Source organism: Bombina bombina, chromosome 6 (genome assembly GCF_027579735.1).
Source record: "Bombina bombina isolate aBomBom1 chromosome 6, aBomBom1.pri, whole genome shotgun sequence".
Taxonomy (NCBI): Eukaryota; Metazoa; Chordata; class Amphibia; order Anura; family Bombinatoridae; genus Bombina; species Bombina bombina.
In genome coordinates, this window is record NC_069504.1 from 890,544,426 (window position 1) to 890,563,740 (window position 19,315).

The following is a 19,315-nucleotide window of genomic DNA, read 5'->3' on the forward strand; positions in this document are numbered from 1 at the left end:
AATTTTAGCTTCCAGGTCACTGAAAAGGTTGAGTAAGAAAAATGTAATATATGCAATAAATTAGCTTTTCAGTTTTTTCTTTTCTTTAGTGTGATGTATTTGTTCAATCCATTGCAGTATTAAACAGTCCTAGACACCACTGAGATATTTATCTCTTTCTATTTATCTGCCAGGTCACGCTTTCCCTTACCAGGTAGTTACTAGTCTCTCCCCTTCCTTCCTGGGGGAGGGGGTGTCTCTCTTCCTCTGGGCTGTACGTGTGTCTGTAACTGGTTACTCTGTTCTCTCTGCGTTTGACAGAGAGAAGGCTGTTGTGATTTTTCTTTGTGTTCAAGATGACAGTTACTCTGGACTTTGAAGAATGTCTTACAGACTCTCCTCGTACAAGGTGAGACTACATAGCAATAACATTAGAGGGGTTGGGCAATCAACATCTGTGGGTATTTTATAGAGATAAGTTTAAACTGCAATTTTAAGCAGATATAGCTCAGCTTTTTAAACTTCTCTCTATAAGTGCAGTGCTCTTGAAAGAAAACCAGTGAAGAAGTGTTACTTTTCTTGTACAAAAGTACTTTGGGCAGTAATCTTGGTTCTGGCAATAGTAGGGTTAACAATCAGCACTGCAGGATGTTGTAGAAAAGGGGATTTGATTAATTGAGCATTGCTTTTTTGTATGGTGTGTGATTGAAACGAGTCCGACACAATAAAATGTTGGGAAACAAGAGAAAAAAAAAGCTGTGCTGTTAACAATGCTGCAATACCCTGTAGTATTGTAAAACAGAGTATTCATTTAAGGAGAGATGAATTGTGAGTCATTTTAAACAGCGCTGAAAAATGTTGCAAAAGCTCTGGTATTAGGAACCAATAAAACAGCTCAGTATAAACTCGCACAAAGGCACAGATAATGGGTAGGGCTTTGGGGTGTTGGTCAGAATATTGTGGTGTTTGCTTAAAGGGACAGGTCAACATTGAAATGTGTATGGGTGCATTTCAATTTGAAATAGACGTTTCTTTTTTTGCAGTATACTTCCATTAGCGAAAATGTGTCTAGTAGTTATTAGTGGTTGCTGTGACATATGCTTTGACAGCTTGAGCACCAGTATTTTCAAACAACTCTCAGAGAGTCAGCAGTGGCTTGTATGTCACAAATGATGTCTTCACAGATGCAATACACACCACTCCAGCTGTCATAGCAGGCATAAGGTTTGAATACAGGTGCACGGCCCTCACAGGATATGTGAGTAGGCCACTGAAGAAACAGTAATAACCTTTACTAAAAGCATTTTTTGCTAATGGAAGTGTACTGCAAAAAAAAGCCTCTCTTACAAATTAAAATGCATCCATGCACTTTCCAATTTTGACCTTCCTATCCCTTTAAGACAGCAATGCTTTATAGGAGTCCAGCGATAAAAGTGATGCTGAACTCTTTTCTATGAATTTTAAGCACTTTTGCTTCAGATGCCTGGCTCTTTTCATGTCACCACTGTAAGCCAGGAAATGAGGGGGTGGGGAAAGGAAACCACTAGATTGCTGCATGTGACATATGTGTGATTACATATACGTATGTAAGTATGTTTTTAAACAAATGCAAACACACTATTATGTATCTGCTTGTAGAACACTAGATTTCTTCTTTAGATAAATATTAAAAGTCACAATAAATACCTCATAATATTTGTTCATTCCTTGATGCTAAGATTTGTGCTTTTTCTGAACAATATCTAGTTTTTAGATCTATTTCAGATTTGAGGCCTTTCAGTAAAAAAAGTAAATAATAATTACAAAACTAAAAAAGGCATCACTAGAATCATTTTGGCTTTGTGACAATGCCAGTGCTTTTAGTACAAACACAACACAGAGCAATGAGTTTTTAGTAGGTAGCGAAACTTACGTATTGTCCTTTTCCACCCTTCACGCATATCCCAGTGACCTATGCACCATTTAAGCCTCATCCATCAACCAACATCTCTTCTAATAAATGTGGGGTTGAATTGTTAAATTTATTTTTTTGGTGCAAAAATATATGTCCAAGGGGGGTAAGTTATGGTCAAACATTTGACTTTTACTGCTGTCACCAGCATAATTCCCTACCCTGAACATTGTGATGGATCAGTTGTACTAAATACAAGTACCGTTCATACATCTTGGTTATAACTTATAGGTTCAAAACCAGCAGTAAAATGCAGATCTTTTAATGTAATAATAGCTGTTATCAGCTGGTGATTATTAGGTCTATGCTTAACCATATGCATAAATTACTTTGTATCCCTTTTGAGAAGAAACCTTATATAAATAATACAACACAGTGATGCCCAAGTGTTCTGTATACTTATCTTACTTAAAGTGAAGGTAAAGTTACAGCGTTCATTTTGCAGTATTGGATTTTTAAGCATATGAAATACAGAGTCGCTAAGTTATTTTTTTTGAAAATATTAATTATTTATATAATATCGGGCTTTGTTTTTTCCCTACCGTTCTGTTTGAAACTCCTCCCATTAGCCATTTCCTGAGTTTTGATATTGTGATGTATAGAGCGGTCCCACCCGCTCTATACGTGTCTACAAGGCTCGTGCACGGCGAGTATACAAACTGCGCATGCGCATCAACTCGCTGATGCTCAACAATGCGCATGCGGTAATCTCGTCCTGTGTGTTTTACAACTCAGTTTGTATTAACCATGCGCAAAGCGGGGCCGCGCTCGCCTTGTCAGTGTGATAAAAAAAAACTAACACATGCGCATATTGTCCAAGACCATGCTGACGTCAAATGACGGCCGCCTAACGGCCAGAAAGTCAATTGGCTGGTGAAAAAACGTGACCAGCATGTAGAAAAAAAAGAAAAATAACGGGCTGATTTATGAGATAGCGAGCTGCAAAATAAAAACGGAGATAACAAAGGATCAAAGTAAAAATATAAATTTTAATGAATGAAAGTGCCATTTATTTGTATTGATATGTATAGGATTTCATTCAAAACAATCGAACTTTACCTTCACTTTAAAGGGACACCAAACCCAAAATTTTTCTTTCATGATTCAGATAGAGCATACGATTTTAAGCTACTTTCTCATTTACTCCTATTATCAATTTTTCTTTGTTCTCTTGATATCTTTATTTAAAAAGCAGGAATGTGATGCATAGGAGCCGGCCCATGTTTGGTTGAGAACCTGGGTTATGCTTGCTTATTGGTGGGTAAATGTAAGCCTCCAATAAGCAAGCGCTATTCATGGTGCTGAACCTAAAACAGGCTGGCTTCCTGTTTTTAAATAAAGATAGCAAGAGAATGAGGAAAAATTGATAATAGAAGTAAATTAGAAAGTTGGTTAAAATTTCATGCTCTTTCTCAATAATGAAAGAAAAAAATTGGGTTCAGTGTCCCTTTAACCCAAGAGAAACTGCCATTAAAAACTGCTTAACGTTTAATTCTAACTTGATGAAAATGTATTTTTGTGCATAACACATATTGGTGTATTAAAGGGACATACCATTCTATGTTGTTGTTATCAGGTAGAGCAAACAATTTTGAACAGTTTTCCAATTCATTACTAGGAGCTAGCTAAATACATTGGATAAGCCAATGACAAGAGGCATATATGTGCAGCCACCAATCAGCAGCTAGCTTCCTGTTGTGCCTGTCTGTACCTTAAGCCTACCTAGGTACTAGGTATGCTTTTCAACAAAAATACCAAAAGAACAAAGCAAATTTGAAAGTAGAGCTAAACTGGAAATTTGTTTAAAATTGTATGCTCAGAAAAGTTTAATTTTGACTTTACTGTCTTTTTAAAGCTATTGGGATAGCTCTTCCAGTACTCATCAAAGTACAAGGAGAAGCCTCCATAAGCTCATTAAAAAAACATCCTTTATTTAGCGCAGAGACACCAATGGGAAAAAAATAACATTTGAAGAAATCCTCTTTTAGATACAATAAGGCTTACTGAAAGTGAAGGTAAAGTTACATGCCTCACTATCCTCAGTTAAATAGTTCATGTAAAATCAATAGTAGTTTCATTCATGATTTTTTACAAAGTTCGTTCTAAATACATTTTTAACCGCAATGAAATATAATTTTTGACAACTTGCAACTCAACCCGTTTTTTATTTTTTATTTTACATCCTGATCACGTTGTGTGATCTTCCAATTGACTTTCTGGCCGTTAGGCGGCCGGGCAGCTACGTCATTAGCCTATTGATTGATTTGCGCATACGTGAAATATTTTTATGACCTAATTTTTTTTGCTTGCGCGTTCCAGATTCGTGCATGCGCATGCGCAAAACTCCTAACCAGACAAAGTTACCCCTTCTCATGGACAAAACGATTGACAACACAATAATGCCATCAATCGCTCCATCCATTAACAAAAACATCTATTTCTGTCTGACCAAGAACTCCCAGCACGATGAAACCGCAATGAAAAGCTGAATTGCCATCACGCGTTCCCGATTCGCGCATGCGCAAAACTCCCAACTAGACAAAGTTACCCCTTCTCATGGACAAAATGATTGACAACACAATAATGCCATCAATCGCTCCATCCATGAACAAAAACATCTCTATCTGTCTGGCCGAGAACTCCCAGCACGATGAAACTGCAATGAACAGCTGAATTGCCATTGGAGCTTGTGAACGCGCATTGCAGCTATGTATAGAGTGGTTGGGACCGCTCTATACATAAACTCACTGAAAGATAGGAAGTGGAAGATGGGCGGAGCGTGATAGATAACGGTAGGAATTATAAAACTAAGAACAAAACTGATAATAATATTTTTTTTAAATAAAATAATATAGCAATCTGGATATGTTAATGACATACAATGCTTGGATGTGTTGTAAAGCCAGCAGATTTACCTTCACTTGAAGTAAACGGTTTCTATAGTTATTAAAGTGAATGTAAACTTTGATGCTAAAGTGCCCGGTTTTTAAACATTCGATTCAAAACAGGGGCACTTTAATTCATCAAAATTTACATTTCACTCGTTGTGAAGAAATATTTACCTTTTAATCTTGACAGCAGATCCAGCTTCCTCCACCCGTCGCAAAGCCTCTTCCTGGGTCTAAAATGAGCAATCCGGCTTCCTCCAATCACGGCATTGAATCAGACACTGATTCCCCCGGGGGGGGGGGGGGGGAGCCGTGATTGGAGGATGACCGATCCATCATTTCTGACGTCAGAAATGACTTGCGACGACCGGAGGAAGCTGGAGCTGCTGTCAAGTTTAAAAGGTAAGGTTTTTTTTTCACAACACAAGTGAAATGTAAATTTTGATGAATTAAAGTGCCCCTGTTTTTAATCAAATTTTTAAAAGCCGGGCACTTTAGCATCAAAATTTACATTCACTTTAAAGGAATAATTTTTTTATAAAAAGGGACAGTCTAGGCAAAATTAAACTTTCATGATTCAGATAGGGCATGTAATTTTAAACAACTTTCCAATTTACTGTTGTCCATCAAATGTGTTTTGTTATTGGTATTCTTTGTTGAAACTTAGGTAGGGTCATATGCTAATTGCAAAGCCCTTGAAGGCCGTCTCTTATCTCAATGCATTTGACAGTTTTCACAGCTAGAGGGTGTTAGTTCATGTGTGCCATAACATTGTGCTCACGCCCGTGGAGTCACTTATGAGAGGGCACCGACTGGCTAAAATGCAAGTCTGTCAAAAGAACTGAAATAAGGGGGGCAGTCTGCAGAGGCTTAGATACAAGGTAATCACAGAGATAAAAAGTGTATTAATATAACTGTGTTGGTTATGAAAAACTTGCAAATGGGTAATAAAGGGATTATCTATTTTTCTAAACATTAAAAATTCTAGAGTAGACTGTCCCTTTAAACAAAGTTAGGAATAGCTGGGAGTGTTGATTATGTTACTAATAAACACACAGAATTTATTAAATGTTATTCAAGAAAAGTACATTGGTGAAAATCTCCTGCATAGATATTTCAATCCCCTCTCTTTCTATGTGCGTCTCTCTCTTTGCCCCTCTTTTTGAAACTTCCTCTGTCTCTCGCTTTATGTGCGTGCGTCTCTCTCACTCTGTCTCTCCCCCTCTCTTTATGTGCAGGTGTCCCTCTATTTGTCTCTTACTGAAACTGTCTCTCTCTCAATATGTGCATGTGTCTCTCTGTCTCTCTTTCTGAAACTGTCTCTGTCTCTCTCTCAATATGTGCATGTCTCTCTCTGTCTCTCTTTCTGAAACTGTCTCTGTCTCTCTCTCAATATGTGCATGTCTCTCTCTGTCTCTCTTTCTGAAACGGTCTCTGTCTCTCTCTCAATATGTGCATGTGTCTCTCTCTTTGTCTCTCTTTTTTGACACTGTCTCTCTCAATATGTGCATGTGTCTCTCTCTTTGTCTCTCTTTCTGAAACTGTCTCTCTTTGTGTAGGTGTCTCTCTCTTTGTCTCTTTCTGAAACGGCCTCTATCTCTCTCTCTTTATGTGCATGTGTCTCTCTCTTTGTCTCTTTCTGAAACTGTCTCTGTCTCTCTAAATATGTGCATGTGTCTCTCTCTTTGTCTCTCTTTCTGAAACTGTCTCTGTCTCTCTCAATATGTGCATGTGTCTCTCTCTTTGTCTCTTTCTGAAACTGTCTCTGTCTCTCTCAATATGTGCATGTGTCTCTCTCTTTGTCTCTCTTTCTGAAACTGTCTCTGTCTCTCTCAATATGTGCATGTGTCTCTTTGTCTCTCTTTCTGAAACTGTCTCTCTCAATATGTGCATGTGTCTCTTTGTCTCTCTTTCTGAAACTGTCTCTGTCTCTCTCAATATGTGCATGTGTCTCTCTCTTTGTCTCTCTTTCTGAAACTGTCTCTGTCTCTCAATATGTGCATGTGTCTCTCTCTTTGTCTCTCTTTTTGAAACTGTCTATCTCTCTCATATGTGCATGTGTCTCTCTCTTTGTCTCTCTTTCTGAAACTGTCTCTGTCTCAATATGTGCATGTGTCTCTTTCTTTCTGAAACGACCTCTATCTCTCTCTCTTTATGTGCATGTGTTTCTCTCTTTGTCTCTCTTTCTGAAACTGTCTCTGTGTGTGTGTGTCTCTCTCTCTCTCTCTCTCAATATGTGCATGTGTCTCTCTCTTTGTCTCTTTTTCTGAAACTGTCTCTGTGTGTGTCTCTCTCTCTCTCTCAATATGTGCATGTGTCTCTCTCTTTGTCTCTTTTTCTGAAACTGTCTCTCTCTCTCTCTCTCTTTGTCTCTCTTTCTGAAACTCTGTCTCTTTCTCAATATGTGCATGTGTCTCTCTCTTTGTCTCTTTTTCTGAAACTGTCTGTCTCTTTCTCAATATGTGCATGTGTCTCTCTCTTTGTCTCTCTTTCTGAAACTGTCTGTCTCTTTCTCAATATGTGCATGTGTCTCTCTCTTTGTCTCTCTTTCTGAAACTGTCTGTCTCTTTCTCAATATGTGCATGTGTCTCTCTCTTTGTCTCTCTTTATGAAACTGTCTCTCTCAACATGTGCATGTGTCTCTCTCTTTGTCTTTCTTTCTAAAACTGTCTGTCTCTTTCTCAATATGTGCATGTGTCTCTTTGTCTCTTTCTGAAACTGTCTCTCTCTCAATATGTACAGGTGTCCCTCTCTTTCTGCCTCTCTTTCTGAAACGGTCTCTGTCTCAATATGTGCATGTGTCTCTCTTTGTCTCTCTTTCTGAAACTCTCTCTCTCGCTCTCTCAATATGCGCATGTCTCTCTTTGTCTCTCTTTCTGAAACTGTCTCTCTCTTTATGTGCAGGTGTCTCTCTCTTTGTCTCTCTTTTTTAAACTGTCTCTGTCTCTCTCTTTATGTGCATGTGTCTCTCTCTCGCTGTCTCTCTCCCTCTCTTTATGCGCGTGCGTCTCTCTCTCTTGCTTCTACAGACTCGGCTAGTGCCACAGCCTATTTCAGACAACCATTGACACTTCCATTAGAGCGGGGACTGGTGACCTTTTATACTTTGTGGTAACCTTATTGCACTTTTCATATTCATATGACAGCCCTGATGTTCAGGGGCTGTGGGCCCTCAAGAGGTGCACTGATGTGATACTGTAATATTACAATAAAACAAAATGAGCTATGAGGTGTAATATATTTAGCTAAAAACTCAAGTTAATAAAGATAAATGTTCACAGTAAAGTACCAGGAGCCATTTGTGATGTTTTTACTATCAGATCTAATGGATGTGATGCCCCTAATGCCTGCTGCTATTTCTGTTATTTGTAGCCATCTGACATTTAGTGGGTGCTATCTGGGATTCTGCAGGTTAAAGGGGAATGAAACCCAAAAAATGTCTTTCATGATTCAGATAGGTCAAACACTTTTAAACAACTTACCAATGTGCTTCTTTTATCAAATTTGCTTCATTCCCTTGGTATCCTTTGTTGACGGAAATGCAATGCACTACTGGAAGCTAACTCAACATACTGACTGAGCCAATGAGAGGTGGCAAATGTGTGCAGCAACCAATCAGCAGCTAGCTCCTAGCAATGCATTGCTGCTCCAGAGCTTACCTATATATTCTATTCAACAATGGATACCAAAAGAATGAAGCAAATACGATAATATAAGTACATAGGAAACTTGTTTAAAAGTACATGTTCTAGCTGAACAATAAATGTTTAATTTCTTTCATGTAATTAGCAAGAGTCCATGAGCTAGTGACGTATGGGATATACATTCCTACCAGGAGGGGCAAAGTTTCCCAAACCTCAAAATGCCTATAAATACACCCCTCACCACACCCACAATTCAGTTTTACAAACTTTGCCTCCTATGGAGGTGGTGAAGTAAGTTTGTGCTAGATTCTACGTTGATATGCGCTCCGCAGCAAGTTGGAGCCCAATTTTCCTCTCAGCGTGCAGTGAATGTCAGAGGGATGTGAGGAGAGTATTGCCTATTTGAATGCAGTGATCTCCTTCTACGGGGTCTATTTCATAGGTTCTCTGTTATCGGTCGTAGAGATTCATCTCTTACCTCCCTTTTCAGATCGACGATATACTCTTATTTATATACCATTACCTCTGCTGATTCTCGTTTCAGTACTGGTTTGGCTTTCTACAAACATGTAGATGAGTGTCCTGGGTTAAGTAAATCTTATTTTCTATGACACTCTAAGCTATGGTTGGGCACTTTGTTTATAAAGTTCTAAATATATGTATTCAAACATTTATTTGCCTTGACTCAGAATGTTCAACATTCCTTATTTTCAGACAGTCAGTTTCATATTTGGGATAATGCATTTGAATCAATCATTTTTTCTTACCTTAAAATTTGACTCTTTTTTTCCCTGTGGGCTGTTAGGCTCACGGGGGCTGAAAATGCTTCATTTTATTGCGTCATTCTTGGCGCGGACTTTTTTGGCGCAAAAAATCTTTTCCGTTTCCGGCGTCATACGTGTCGCCGGAAGTTGCGTCATTTTTTGACGTTCTTTTGCGCCAAAAATGTCGGCGTTCCGGATGTGGCGTCATTTTTGGCGCCAAAAGCATTTAGGCGCCAAATAATGTGGGCGTCTTATTTGGCGCTAAAAAATATGGGCGTCGCTTTTGTCTCCACATTATTTAAGTCTCATTTTTCATTGCTTCTGGTTGCTAGAAGCTTGTTCTTTGGCATTTTTTCCCATTCCTGAAACTGTCATTTAAGGAATTTGATCAATTTTGCTTTATATGTTGTTTTTTCTCTTACATATTGCAAGATGTCTCACGTTGCATCTGAGTCAGAAGATACTACAGGAAAATCGCTGTCTAGTGCTGGAACTACCAAAGCTAAGTGTATCTGCTGTAAACTTTTGGTAGCTATTCCTCCGGCTGTTGTTTGTATTAATTGTCATGACAAACTTGTTAATGCAGATAATATTTCCTTTAGTAATGTACCATTGCCTGTTGCAGTTCCTTCAACATCTAAGGTGCAGAATGTTCCTGATAACATAAGAGTTTTTGTTTCTGAATCCATCAAGAAGGCTATGTCTGTTATTTCTCCTTCTAGTAAACATAAAAAATCTTTTAAAACTTCTCTCTCTACAGATGAATTTTTAAATGAACATCATCATTCTGATTCTGATGACTCTTCTGGTCAGAAGATTCTGTCTCAGAGATTGATGCTGATAAATCTTCATATTTATTTAAAATGGAATTTATTCGTTCTTTACTTAAAGAAGTACTAATTGCTTTAGAAATAGAGGATTCTGGTCCTCTTGATACTAATTCTAAACGTTTAGATAAGGTATTTAAATCTCCTGTGGTTATTCCAGAAGTTTTTCCTGTTCCTAATGCTATTTCTGAAGTAATTTCCAAAGAATGGGATTAATTGGGTAATTCATTTACTCCTTCTAAACGTTTTAAGCAATTATATCCTGTGCCGTCTGACAGATTAGAATTTTGGGACAAAATCCCTAGAGTTGATGGGGCTATTTCTACCCTTGCTAAACGTACTACTATTCCTACGTCAGATGGTACTTCGTTTAAGGATCCTTTAGGTAGGAAAATTGAATCCTTTCTAAGAAAAGCTTATCTGTGTTCAGGTAATCTTCTTAGACCTGCTATATCATTGGCTGATGTTGCTGCAGCTTCAACTTTTTGGTTGGAAACTTTAGCGCAACAAGTAACAGATCATGATTCTCATAATATTATTCTTCTTCTTCAGCATGCTAATAACTTTATCTGTGATGCCATTTTTGATATTATCAGAGTTGATGTCAGGTTTATGTCTCTAGCTATTTTAGCTAAAAGAGCTTTATGGCTTAAGACTTGGAATGCTGATATGGCTTCTAAATCAACTCTACTTTCCATTTCTTTCCAGGGTAACAAATTATTTGGTTCTCAGTTGGATTCTATTATCTCAACTGTTACTGGTGGGAAAGGAACTTTTTTACCACAGGATAAAAAATCTAAGGGTAAAAACAGGGCTAATAATCGTTTTCGTTCCTTTCGTTTCAACAAAGAACAAAAGCCTGATCCTTCATCCTCAGGAGCAGTTTCAGTTTGGAAACCATCTCCAGTCTGGAATAAATCCAAGCCTGGATCAATTCTGTTCACAATCTTTGGATTCAGAACATTGTTTCAGAAGGGTACAGAATTGGTTTCAAGATGAGACCTCCTGCAAAGAGATTTTTTCTTTCCCGTGTCCCAGTAAATCCAGTGAAAGCTCAAGCATTTCTGAATTGTGTTTCAGATCTAGAGTTGGCTGGAGTAATTATGCCAGTTCCAGTTCCGGAACAGGGGATGGGGTTTTATTCAAATCTCTTCATTGTACCAAAGAAGGAGAATTCCTTCAGACCAGTTCTGGATCTAAAAATATTGAATCGTTATATACCAACGTTCAAAATGGTAACTGTAAGGACTATCTTGCCTTTTGTTCAGCAAGGGCATTATATGTCCACAATAGATTTACAGGATGCATATCTGCATATTCCGATTCATCCAGATCATTATCAGTTCCTGAGATTCTCTTTTCTGGACAAGCATTACCAGTTTGTGGCTCTGCCGTTTGGCCTAGCTACAGCTCCAAGAATTTTTACAAAGGTTCTCGGTGCCCTTCTGTCTGTAATCAGAGAACAGGGTATTGTGGTATTTCCTTATTTGGACGATATCTTGGTACTTGCTCAGTCTTTACATTTAGCAGAATCTCATACGAATCGACTTGTGTTGTTTCTTCAAGACCATGGTTGGAGGATCAATTTACCAAAAAGTTCATTGATTCCTCAGACAAGGGTAACCTTTCTGGGTTTCCAGATAGATTCAGTGTCCATGACTCTGTCTTTAACAGACAAGAGACGTCTAAAATTGATTTCAGCTTGTCGAAACCTTCAGTCACAGTCATTTCCTTCGGTAGCCTTATGCATGGAAATTCTAGGTCTTATGACTGCTGCATCGGACGCGATCCCCTTTGCTCGTTTTCACATGCGACCTCTTCAGCTCTGTATGCTGAATCAATGGTGCAAGGATTACACAAAGATATCTCAATTAATATCTTTAAAACCGATTGTACGACACTCTCTAACGTGGTGGACAGATCACCTTCGTTTAATTCAGGGGGCTTCTTTTGTGCTTCCGACCTGGACTGTAATTTCAACAGATGCAAGTCTCACAGGTTGGGGAGCTGTGTGGGGATCTCTGACGGCACAAGGAGTTTGGGAATCTCAGGAGGTGAGATTACCGATCAATATTTCTCCTGTTAAGTGTGGTCAGTCCACGGGTCATCATTACTTCTGGGATATTAACTCCTCCCCAACAGGAAGTGCAAGAGGATTCACCCAGCAGAGCTGCTACATAGCTCCTCCCCTCTACGTCACCCCCAGTCATTCTCTTGCACCCAACGAATAGATAGGATGTGTGAGAGGACTGTGGTGATTATACTTAGTTTTATACCTTCAATCAAAAGTTTATTTTATAATAGCACCGGAGTGTGTTATTCCTTCTCTGGTAGAATTTGAAGAAGAATCTACCTGAGTTTTTTCTATGATTTTAGCCGGAGTAGTTAAGATCATATTGCTGTTTCTCGGCCATCTGAGGAGAGGTAAACTTCAGATCAGGGGACAGCGGGCAGATTAATCTGCAAGAGGTATGTAGCAGCTTATTATTTTCTGACAATGGAATTGATGAGAAAATTCTGCCATACCGATATAATGTAAACTCAGCCTTAAATGCAGTAGCAGCAACTGGTATCAGGCTGTCATGTATGTATATTTTACACTTCAGTATTCTGGGGAATGGCACTTCACTGGAATTATACTGTATGCATAAGACTTTAGCCTAATTTGCAGGGACTAGCAACAGGCTTTTTAATAACACTTAATTTATTTATGTTAAACGTTTTTTGCTGGCATGTAAAATCGTTTAATTTTCTGAGGTACTGGGTGAAAAAATGTTTTGGGCACTGTTTTTTCCACTTGGCAGTCGTTTTTATTTAATTTATGACAGTTTACTGATCTCTCTCACTGTTGTGTATGAGGGGGAGGGGCCTTTTTTGGCGCTTTTGCTACGCATCAAAAAATTCAGTCAGAAGTTTGTCTTCCCTGCATGATCCGGTTCATCTCTACAGAACTCAGGGGTCTTCAAAACTTGTTTTGAGGGAGGTAATCACTCACAGCAGAGCTGTGAGATTGTAGTTGACTGTGATAAAAAACGTTTATTTCTGTATTTTTTTTCTGCTATCAGGGTTAATTATCCTTTGCTAATGGGAGCAATCCTTTGCTAAAAGTGTGTTTTTTACAAAGATTTGATGCTATAACTTTTCAGTTTATCAATTTTCAACTGTCATAACTTTTTCTGTGCTTCTTATAGGCACAGTACGTTTTGCATATTATAGTAAATTACTTGAAAAGTATTTCCAAGTTGCTAGTTTATTTGCTAGTGTGTTAAACATGTCTGATTCAGAGGAAGATATCTGTGCTATATGTGCTAAAGCCAAAGTGGAGCCCAATAGAAATTTATGTACTAACTGCATTGATGCTACTTTAAATAAAAGTTAATCTGTACAAATTGAACATATTTCACCAAACAACGAGGGGAGAGTTATGCCGACTAACTCGCCTCACGTGTCAGTACCTGCATCTCCCGCTCGGGAGGTGCGTGATATTGTAGCGCCGAGTACATCTGGGCGGCCATTACAAATCACATTACAGGATATGGCTACTGTTATGACTGAAGTTTTGGCTAAATTACCAGAACTAAGAGGTAAGCGTGATCACTCTGGGGTGAGAACAGAGTGCGCTGATAATATTAGGGCCATGTCAGATACTGCGTCACAATTTGCAGAACATGAGGACGGAGAGCTTCATTCTGCGGGTGACGGTTCTGATCCAAACAGACTGGATTCAGATATTTCAAATTTTAAATTTAAGCTGGAAAACCTCCATGTATTACTAGGGGAGGTGCTAGCGGCTCTGAATGATTGTAACACAGTTGCAATACCAGAGAAATTGTGTAGGTTGGATAAATATTTTGCGGTACTGACGTTTTTCCTATACCTAAGAGACTTACTGAAATTGTTACTAAGGAGTGGGATAGACCCGGTGTGCCGTTCTCACCCCCTCCAATATTTAGAAAGATGTTTCCAATAGACGCCACCACACGGGACTTATGGCAAACGGTCCCTAAGGTGGAGGGAGCAGTTTCTACTTTAGCTAAGCGTACCACTATCCCGGTGGAGGATAGCTGTGCCTTTTCAGATCCAATGGATAAAAAGTTAGAGGGTTACCTTAAGAAAATGTTTGTTCAACAAGGTTTTATATTGCAACCTCTTGCATGCATTGCGCCTGTCATGGCTGCAGCAGCATTTTGGTTTGAGTCTCTGGAAGAGACACTTGAATCAGCTCCGTTAGATGAGATTACACACAAGCTTAAAGCCCTTAAGTTAGCTAACTCATTTATTTCGGATGCCGTAGTACATTTAACTAAACTTACGGCTAAGAATTCCGGATTCGCCATTCAGGCGCGCAGAGCACTATGGCTAAAATCCTGGTCAGCTGATGTTACTTCTAAATCTAAATTGCTTAATATTCCTTTCAAAGGGCAGACCTTATTCGGGCCCGGGTTGAAAGAAATTATCGCTGACATTACAGGGGGTAAAGGCCATGCCCTGCCTCAAGACAGAGCCAAACCTAAGGCTAGACAGTCTAATTTTCGTTCCTTTCGTAATTTCAAAGCAGGAGCAGCATCAACTTCCTCTGCACCAAAACAGGAAGGAGCTGTTGCTCGCTACAGACAAGGCTGGAGACCTAACCAGTCCTGGAACAAGGGCAAGCAGGCCAGGAAACCTGCTGCTGCCCCTAAGACAGCATGAATCGAGGGCCCCCGATACGGGAACGGATCTAGTGGGGGGCAGACTTTCTCTCTTCGCCCAGGCTTGGGCAAGAGATGTCCAGGATCCCTGGGCGTTAGAGATCATATCTCAGGGATACCTTCTGGACTTCAAATCCTCTCCCCCAAGAGGGAGATTTCATCTGTCAAGGTTGTCAACAAACCAAATAAAGAAAGAGGCGTTTCTACGCTGCGTACAAGATCTTTTATTAATGGGAGTGATCCATCCGGTTCCGCGGTCGGAACAAGGACAAGGGTTTTACTCAAATCTGTTTGTGGTTCCCAAAAAAGAGGGAACTTTCAGGCCAATCTTGGATTTAAAGATCCTAAACAAATTCCTAAGAGTTCCATCGTTCAAAATGGAAACTATTCGGACAATTTTACCCATGATCCAAAAGGGTCAGTACATGACCACAGTGGATTTAAAGGATGCTTACCTTCACATACCGATTCACAAAGATCATTACCGGTATCTAAGATTTGCCTTTCTAGACAGGCATTACCAGTTTGTAGCTCTTCCATTCGGATTGGCTACGGCTCCAAGAATCTTCACAAAGGTTCTGGGTGCTCTTCTGGCGGTACTAAGACCGCGAGGAATTTCGGTAGCTCCGTACCTAGATGACATTCTGATACAATCTTCAAGCTTTCAAACTGCCAAGTCTCATACAGAGTTAGTACTGGCATTTCTAAGGTCGCATGGATGGAAGGTGAACGAAAAAGAAGAGTTCTCTCTTTCCACTCACAAGAGTTCCCTTCTTGGGGACTCTGATAGATTCTGTAGAAATGAAGATTTACCTGACAGAAGACAGGTTAACAAAGCTTCAAAATGCATGCCGTGTCCTTCATTCCATTCAACACCCGTCAGTAGCTCAATGCATGGAGGTGATCGGCTTAATGGTAGCGGCAATGGACATAGTACCCTTTGCACGCCTACATCTCAGACCGCTGCAATTGTGCATGCTAAGTCAGTGGAATGGGGATTACTCAGACTTGTCCCCTACTCTGAATCTGGATCAAGAGACCAGAAATTCTCTTCTATGGTGGCTTTCTCGGCCACATCTGTCCAGGGGGATGCCATTCAGCAGGCCGGACTGGACAATTGTAACAACAGACGCCAGCCTACTAGGTTGGGGCGCTGTCTGGAATTCTCTGAAGGCTCTGGGACTATGGAATCAGGAGGAGAGTCTCCTACCAATAAACATTCTGGAATTGAGAGCAGTTCTCAATGCCCTTCTGGCTTGGCCCCAGTTAACAACTCGGGGGTTCATCAGGTTTCAGTCGGACAACATCACGACTGTAGCTTACATCAACCATCAGGGAGGGACAAGAAGCTCCCTAGCAATGATGGAACTATCAAAGATAATTCGCTGGGCAGAGTCTCACTCTTGCCACCTGTCAGCAATCCACATCCCGGGAGTGGAGAACTGGGAGGCGGATTTCTTAAGTCGTCAGACTTTTCATCCGGGGGAGTGGGAACTTCATCCGGAGGTCTTTGCCCAAATACTTCGACGTTGGGGCAAACCAGAGATAGATCTCATGGCGTCTCGACAGAATGCCAAGCTTCCTCGTTACGGGTCCAGATCCAGGGATCCGGGAGCGGTCCTGATAGATGCTTTGACAGCACCTTGGACCTTCGGGATGGCTTATGTGTTTCCACCCTTCCCGATGCTTCCTCGATTGATTGCCAGAATCAAACAGGAGAGAGCATCAGTGATTCTAATAGCGCCTGCATGGCCACGCAGGACTTGGTATGCAGATCTAGTGGACATGTCATCCTGTCCACCTTGGTCTCTACCTCTGAAACAGGACCTTCTGATCCAGGGTCCCTTCAAACATCAAAATCTAATTTCTCTGAAGCTGACTGCTTGGAAATTGAACGCTTGATTTTATCAAAACGTGGTTTTTCTGAGTCAGTTATTGATACCTTAATACAGGCTAGGAAGCCTGTTACCAGAAAGATTTATCATAAGATATGGCGCAAATACTTATATTGGTGCGAATCCAATAGTTACTCATGGAGTAAGGTTAGGATTCCGAGGATATTGTCTTTTCTACAAGAAGGTTTAGAAAAGGGTTTATCCGCTAGTTCCTTAAAGGGACAGATTTCAGCTCTGTCCATTCTTTTACACAAACGTCTGTCAGAAGTTCCGGACGTTCAAGCTTTTTGTCAGGCTTTAGCTAGGATCAAGCCTGTGTTTAAAACTGTTGCTCAACCATGGAGTTTGAACTTAGTTCTTAATGTTTTACAGGGTGTTCCGTTTGAACCCCTTCATTCCATTGATATCAAGCTGTTATCTTGGAAAGTTCTATTTTTAATGGCGATTTCCTCGGCTCGAAGAGTCTCTGAGTTATCCGCCTTACATTGTGATTCTCCTTATCTGATTTTTCATTCAGACAAGGTAGTTCTACGTACTAAACCTGGGTTCCTACCTAAGGTGGTCACTAACAGGAATATCAATCAAGAGATTGTTGTTCCATCTTTGTGTCCTAATCCTTCTTCGAAGAAGGAACGTCTGCTACACAATCTAGATGTAGTCCGTGCCCTGAAATTTTATCTACAGGCAACTAAGGATTTTCGTCAAACGTCTTCCCTGTTTGTCGTTTATTCTGGTCAGAGGAGAGGTCAAAAAGCTTCGGCTACCTCTCTCTCTTTTTGGCTTCGTAGCATAATTCGGTTAGCCTATGAGACTGCTGGACAGCAGCCTCCTGAAAGAATTACAGCACATTCTACTAGAGCTGTGGCTTCCACTTGGGCCTTTAAGAATGAGGCTTCTGTTGAACAGATTTGCAAGGCTGCAACTTGGTCTTCTCTTCATACTTTTTCCAAATTTTACAAATTTGACACTTTTGCTTCTTCGGAGGCTGTTTTTGGGAGAAAGGTTCTTCAGGCAGTGGTTCCTTCCGTATAAAGAGCCTGCCTGTCCCTCCCGTCATCTGTGTACTTTAGCTTTGGTATTGGTATCCCAGAAGTAATGATGACCCGTGGACTGACCACACTTAACAGGAGAAAACAAAATTTATGCTTACCTGATAAATTCCTTTCTCCTGTAGTGTGGTCAGTCCACGGCCCGCCCTGTTTTTTATGGCAGGTAAAAAAATTTTGAATTATACTCCAGTCTCCACTACACCCTTTGGCTTCTCGTTTCTCGTTGGTCCTTGGTCGAATGACTGGAGGTGACGTAGAGGGGAGGAGCTATGTAGCAGCTCTGCTGGGTGAATCCTCTTGCACTTCCTGTTGGGGAGGAGTTAATATCCCAGAAGTAATGATGACCCGTGGACTGACCACACTACAGGAGAAAGGAATTTATCAGGTAAGCATAAATTTTGTTTTTGGAACTCCGTGCAATTTTCAGAGCTCTTCAGTTTTGGCCTCTTCTGAAGAGAGAATCGTTCATTTGTTTTCAGACAGACAATGTCACAACTGTGGCATACATCAATCATCAAGGAGGGACTCACAGTCCTCTGGCTATGAAAGAAGTATCTCGAATTTTGGTTTGGGCGGAATCCAGCTCCTGTCTAATCTCTGCGGTTCATATCCCAGGTATAGACAATTGGGAAGCGGATTATCTCAGTCGCCAAACGTTGCATCCGGGCGAATGGTCTCTTCACCCAGAGGTATTTCTTCAGATTGTTCAAATGTGGGAACTTCCAGAAATAGATCTGATGGCGTCTCATCTAAACAAGAAACTTCCCAGGTATCTGTCCAGATCCCGGGATCCTCAGGCGGAGGCAGTGGATGCATTATCACTTCCTTGGAAGTATCATCCTGCCTATATCTTTCCGCCTCTAGTTCTTCTTCCAAGAGTAATCTCCAAGATTCTGAAGGAATGCTCGTTTGTTCTGCTGGTAGCTCCGGCATGGCCTCACAGGTTTTGGTATGCGGATCTTGTCCGGATGGCTTCTTGCCAACCGTGGACTCCTCCGTTAAGACCAGACCTTCTGTCGCAAGGTCCTTTTTTCCATCAGGATCTGAAATCCTTAAATTTAAAGGTATGGAGATTGAACGCTTGATTCTTGGTCAAAGAGGTTTCTCTGACTCTGTGATTAATACTATGTTACAGGCTCGTAAATCTGTATCTAGAGAGATGTATTATAGAGTCTGGAAGACTTATATTTCTTGGTGTCTTTCTCATCTTTTTTCCTGGCATTCTTTTAGAATTCCGAGAATTTTACAGTTTCTTCAGGATGGTTTGGATAAAGGTTTGTCTGCAAGTTCCTTGAAAGGACAAATCTCTGCTCTTTCTGTTCTTTTTCACAGAAAGATTGCTATTCTTCCTGATATTCATTGTTTTGTACAAGCTTTGGTTCGTATAAAACTTGTCATTAAGTCAATTTCTCCTCCTTGGAGTTTGAATTTGGTTCTGGGGGCTCTTCAAGCTCCTCCGTTTGAACCTATGCATTCATTGGACATTAAATTACTTTCTTGGAAAGTTTTGTTCCTTTTGGCAATCTCTTCTGCCAGAAGAGTTTCTGAATTATCTGCTCTTTCTTGTGAGTCTCCTTTTCTGATTTTTCATCAGGATAAGGCGGTGTTGCGAACTTCTTTTGAATTT

General features: G+C 40.3%; 1 protein-coding gene across 2 annotated transcripts in view; it reads left to right on the plus strand.

Annotated features, from left to right (window-relative positions):
- The first annotated feature begins 237 nt into the window (after positions 1-237).
- ACAP1 (ArfGAP with coiled-coil, ankyrin repeat and PH domains 1) overlaps positions 238-19,315 on the plus strand; it is a 229,932-nt gene continuing 210,854 nt past the window's right edge. The window contains exon 1 of one of the 2 annotated variants that reach the window (XM_053718448.1): positions 238-388. In XM_053718448.1, the coding sequence (XP_053574423.1) occupies positions 336-388 (53 nt within the window). In that variant the 5' untranslated portion in view covers positions 238-335. The remainder of the gene's footprint in view (positions 389-19,315) is intronic. The other variant, XM_053718449.1, reaches the window with a different exon arrangement.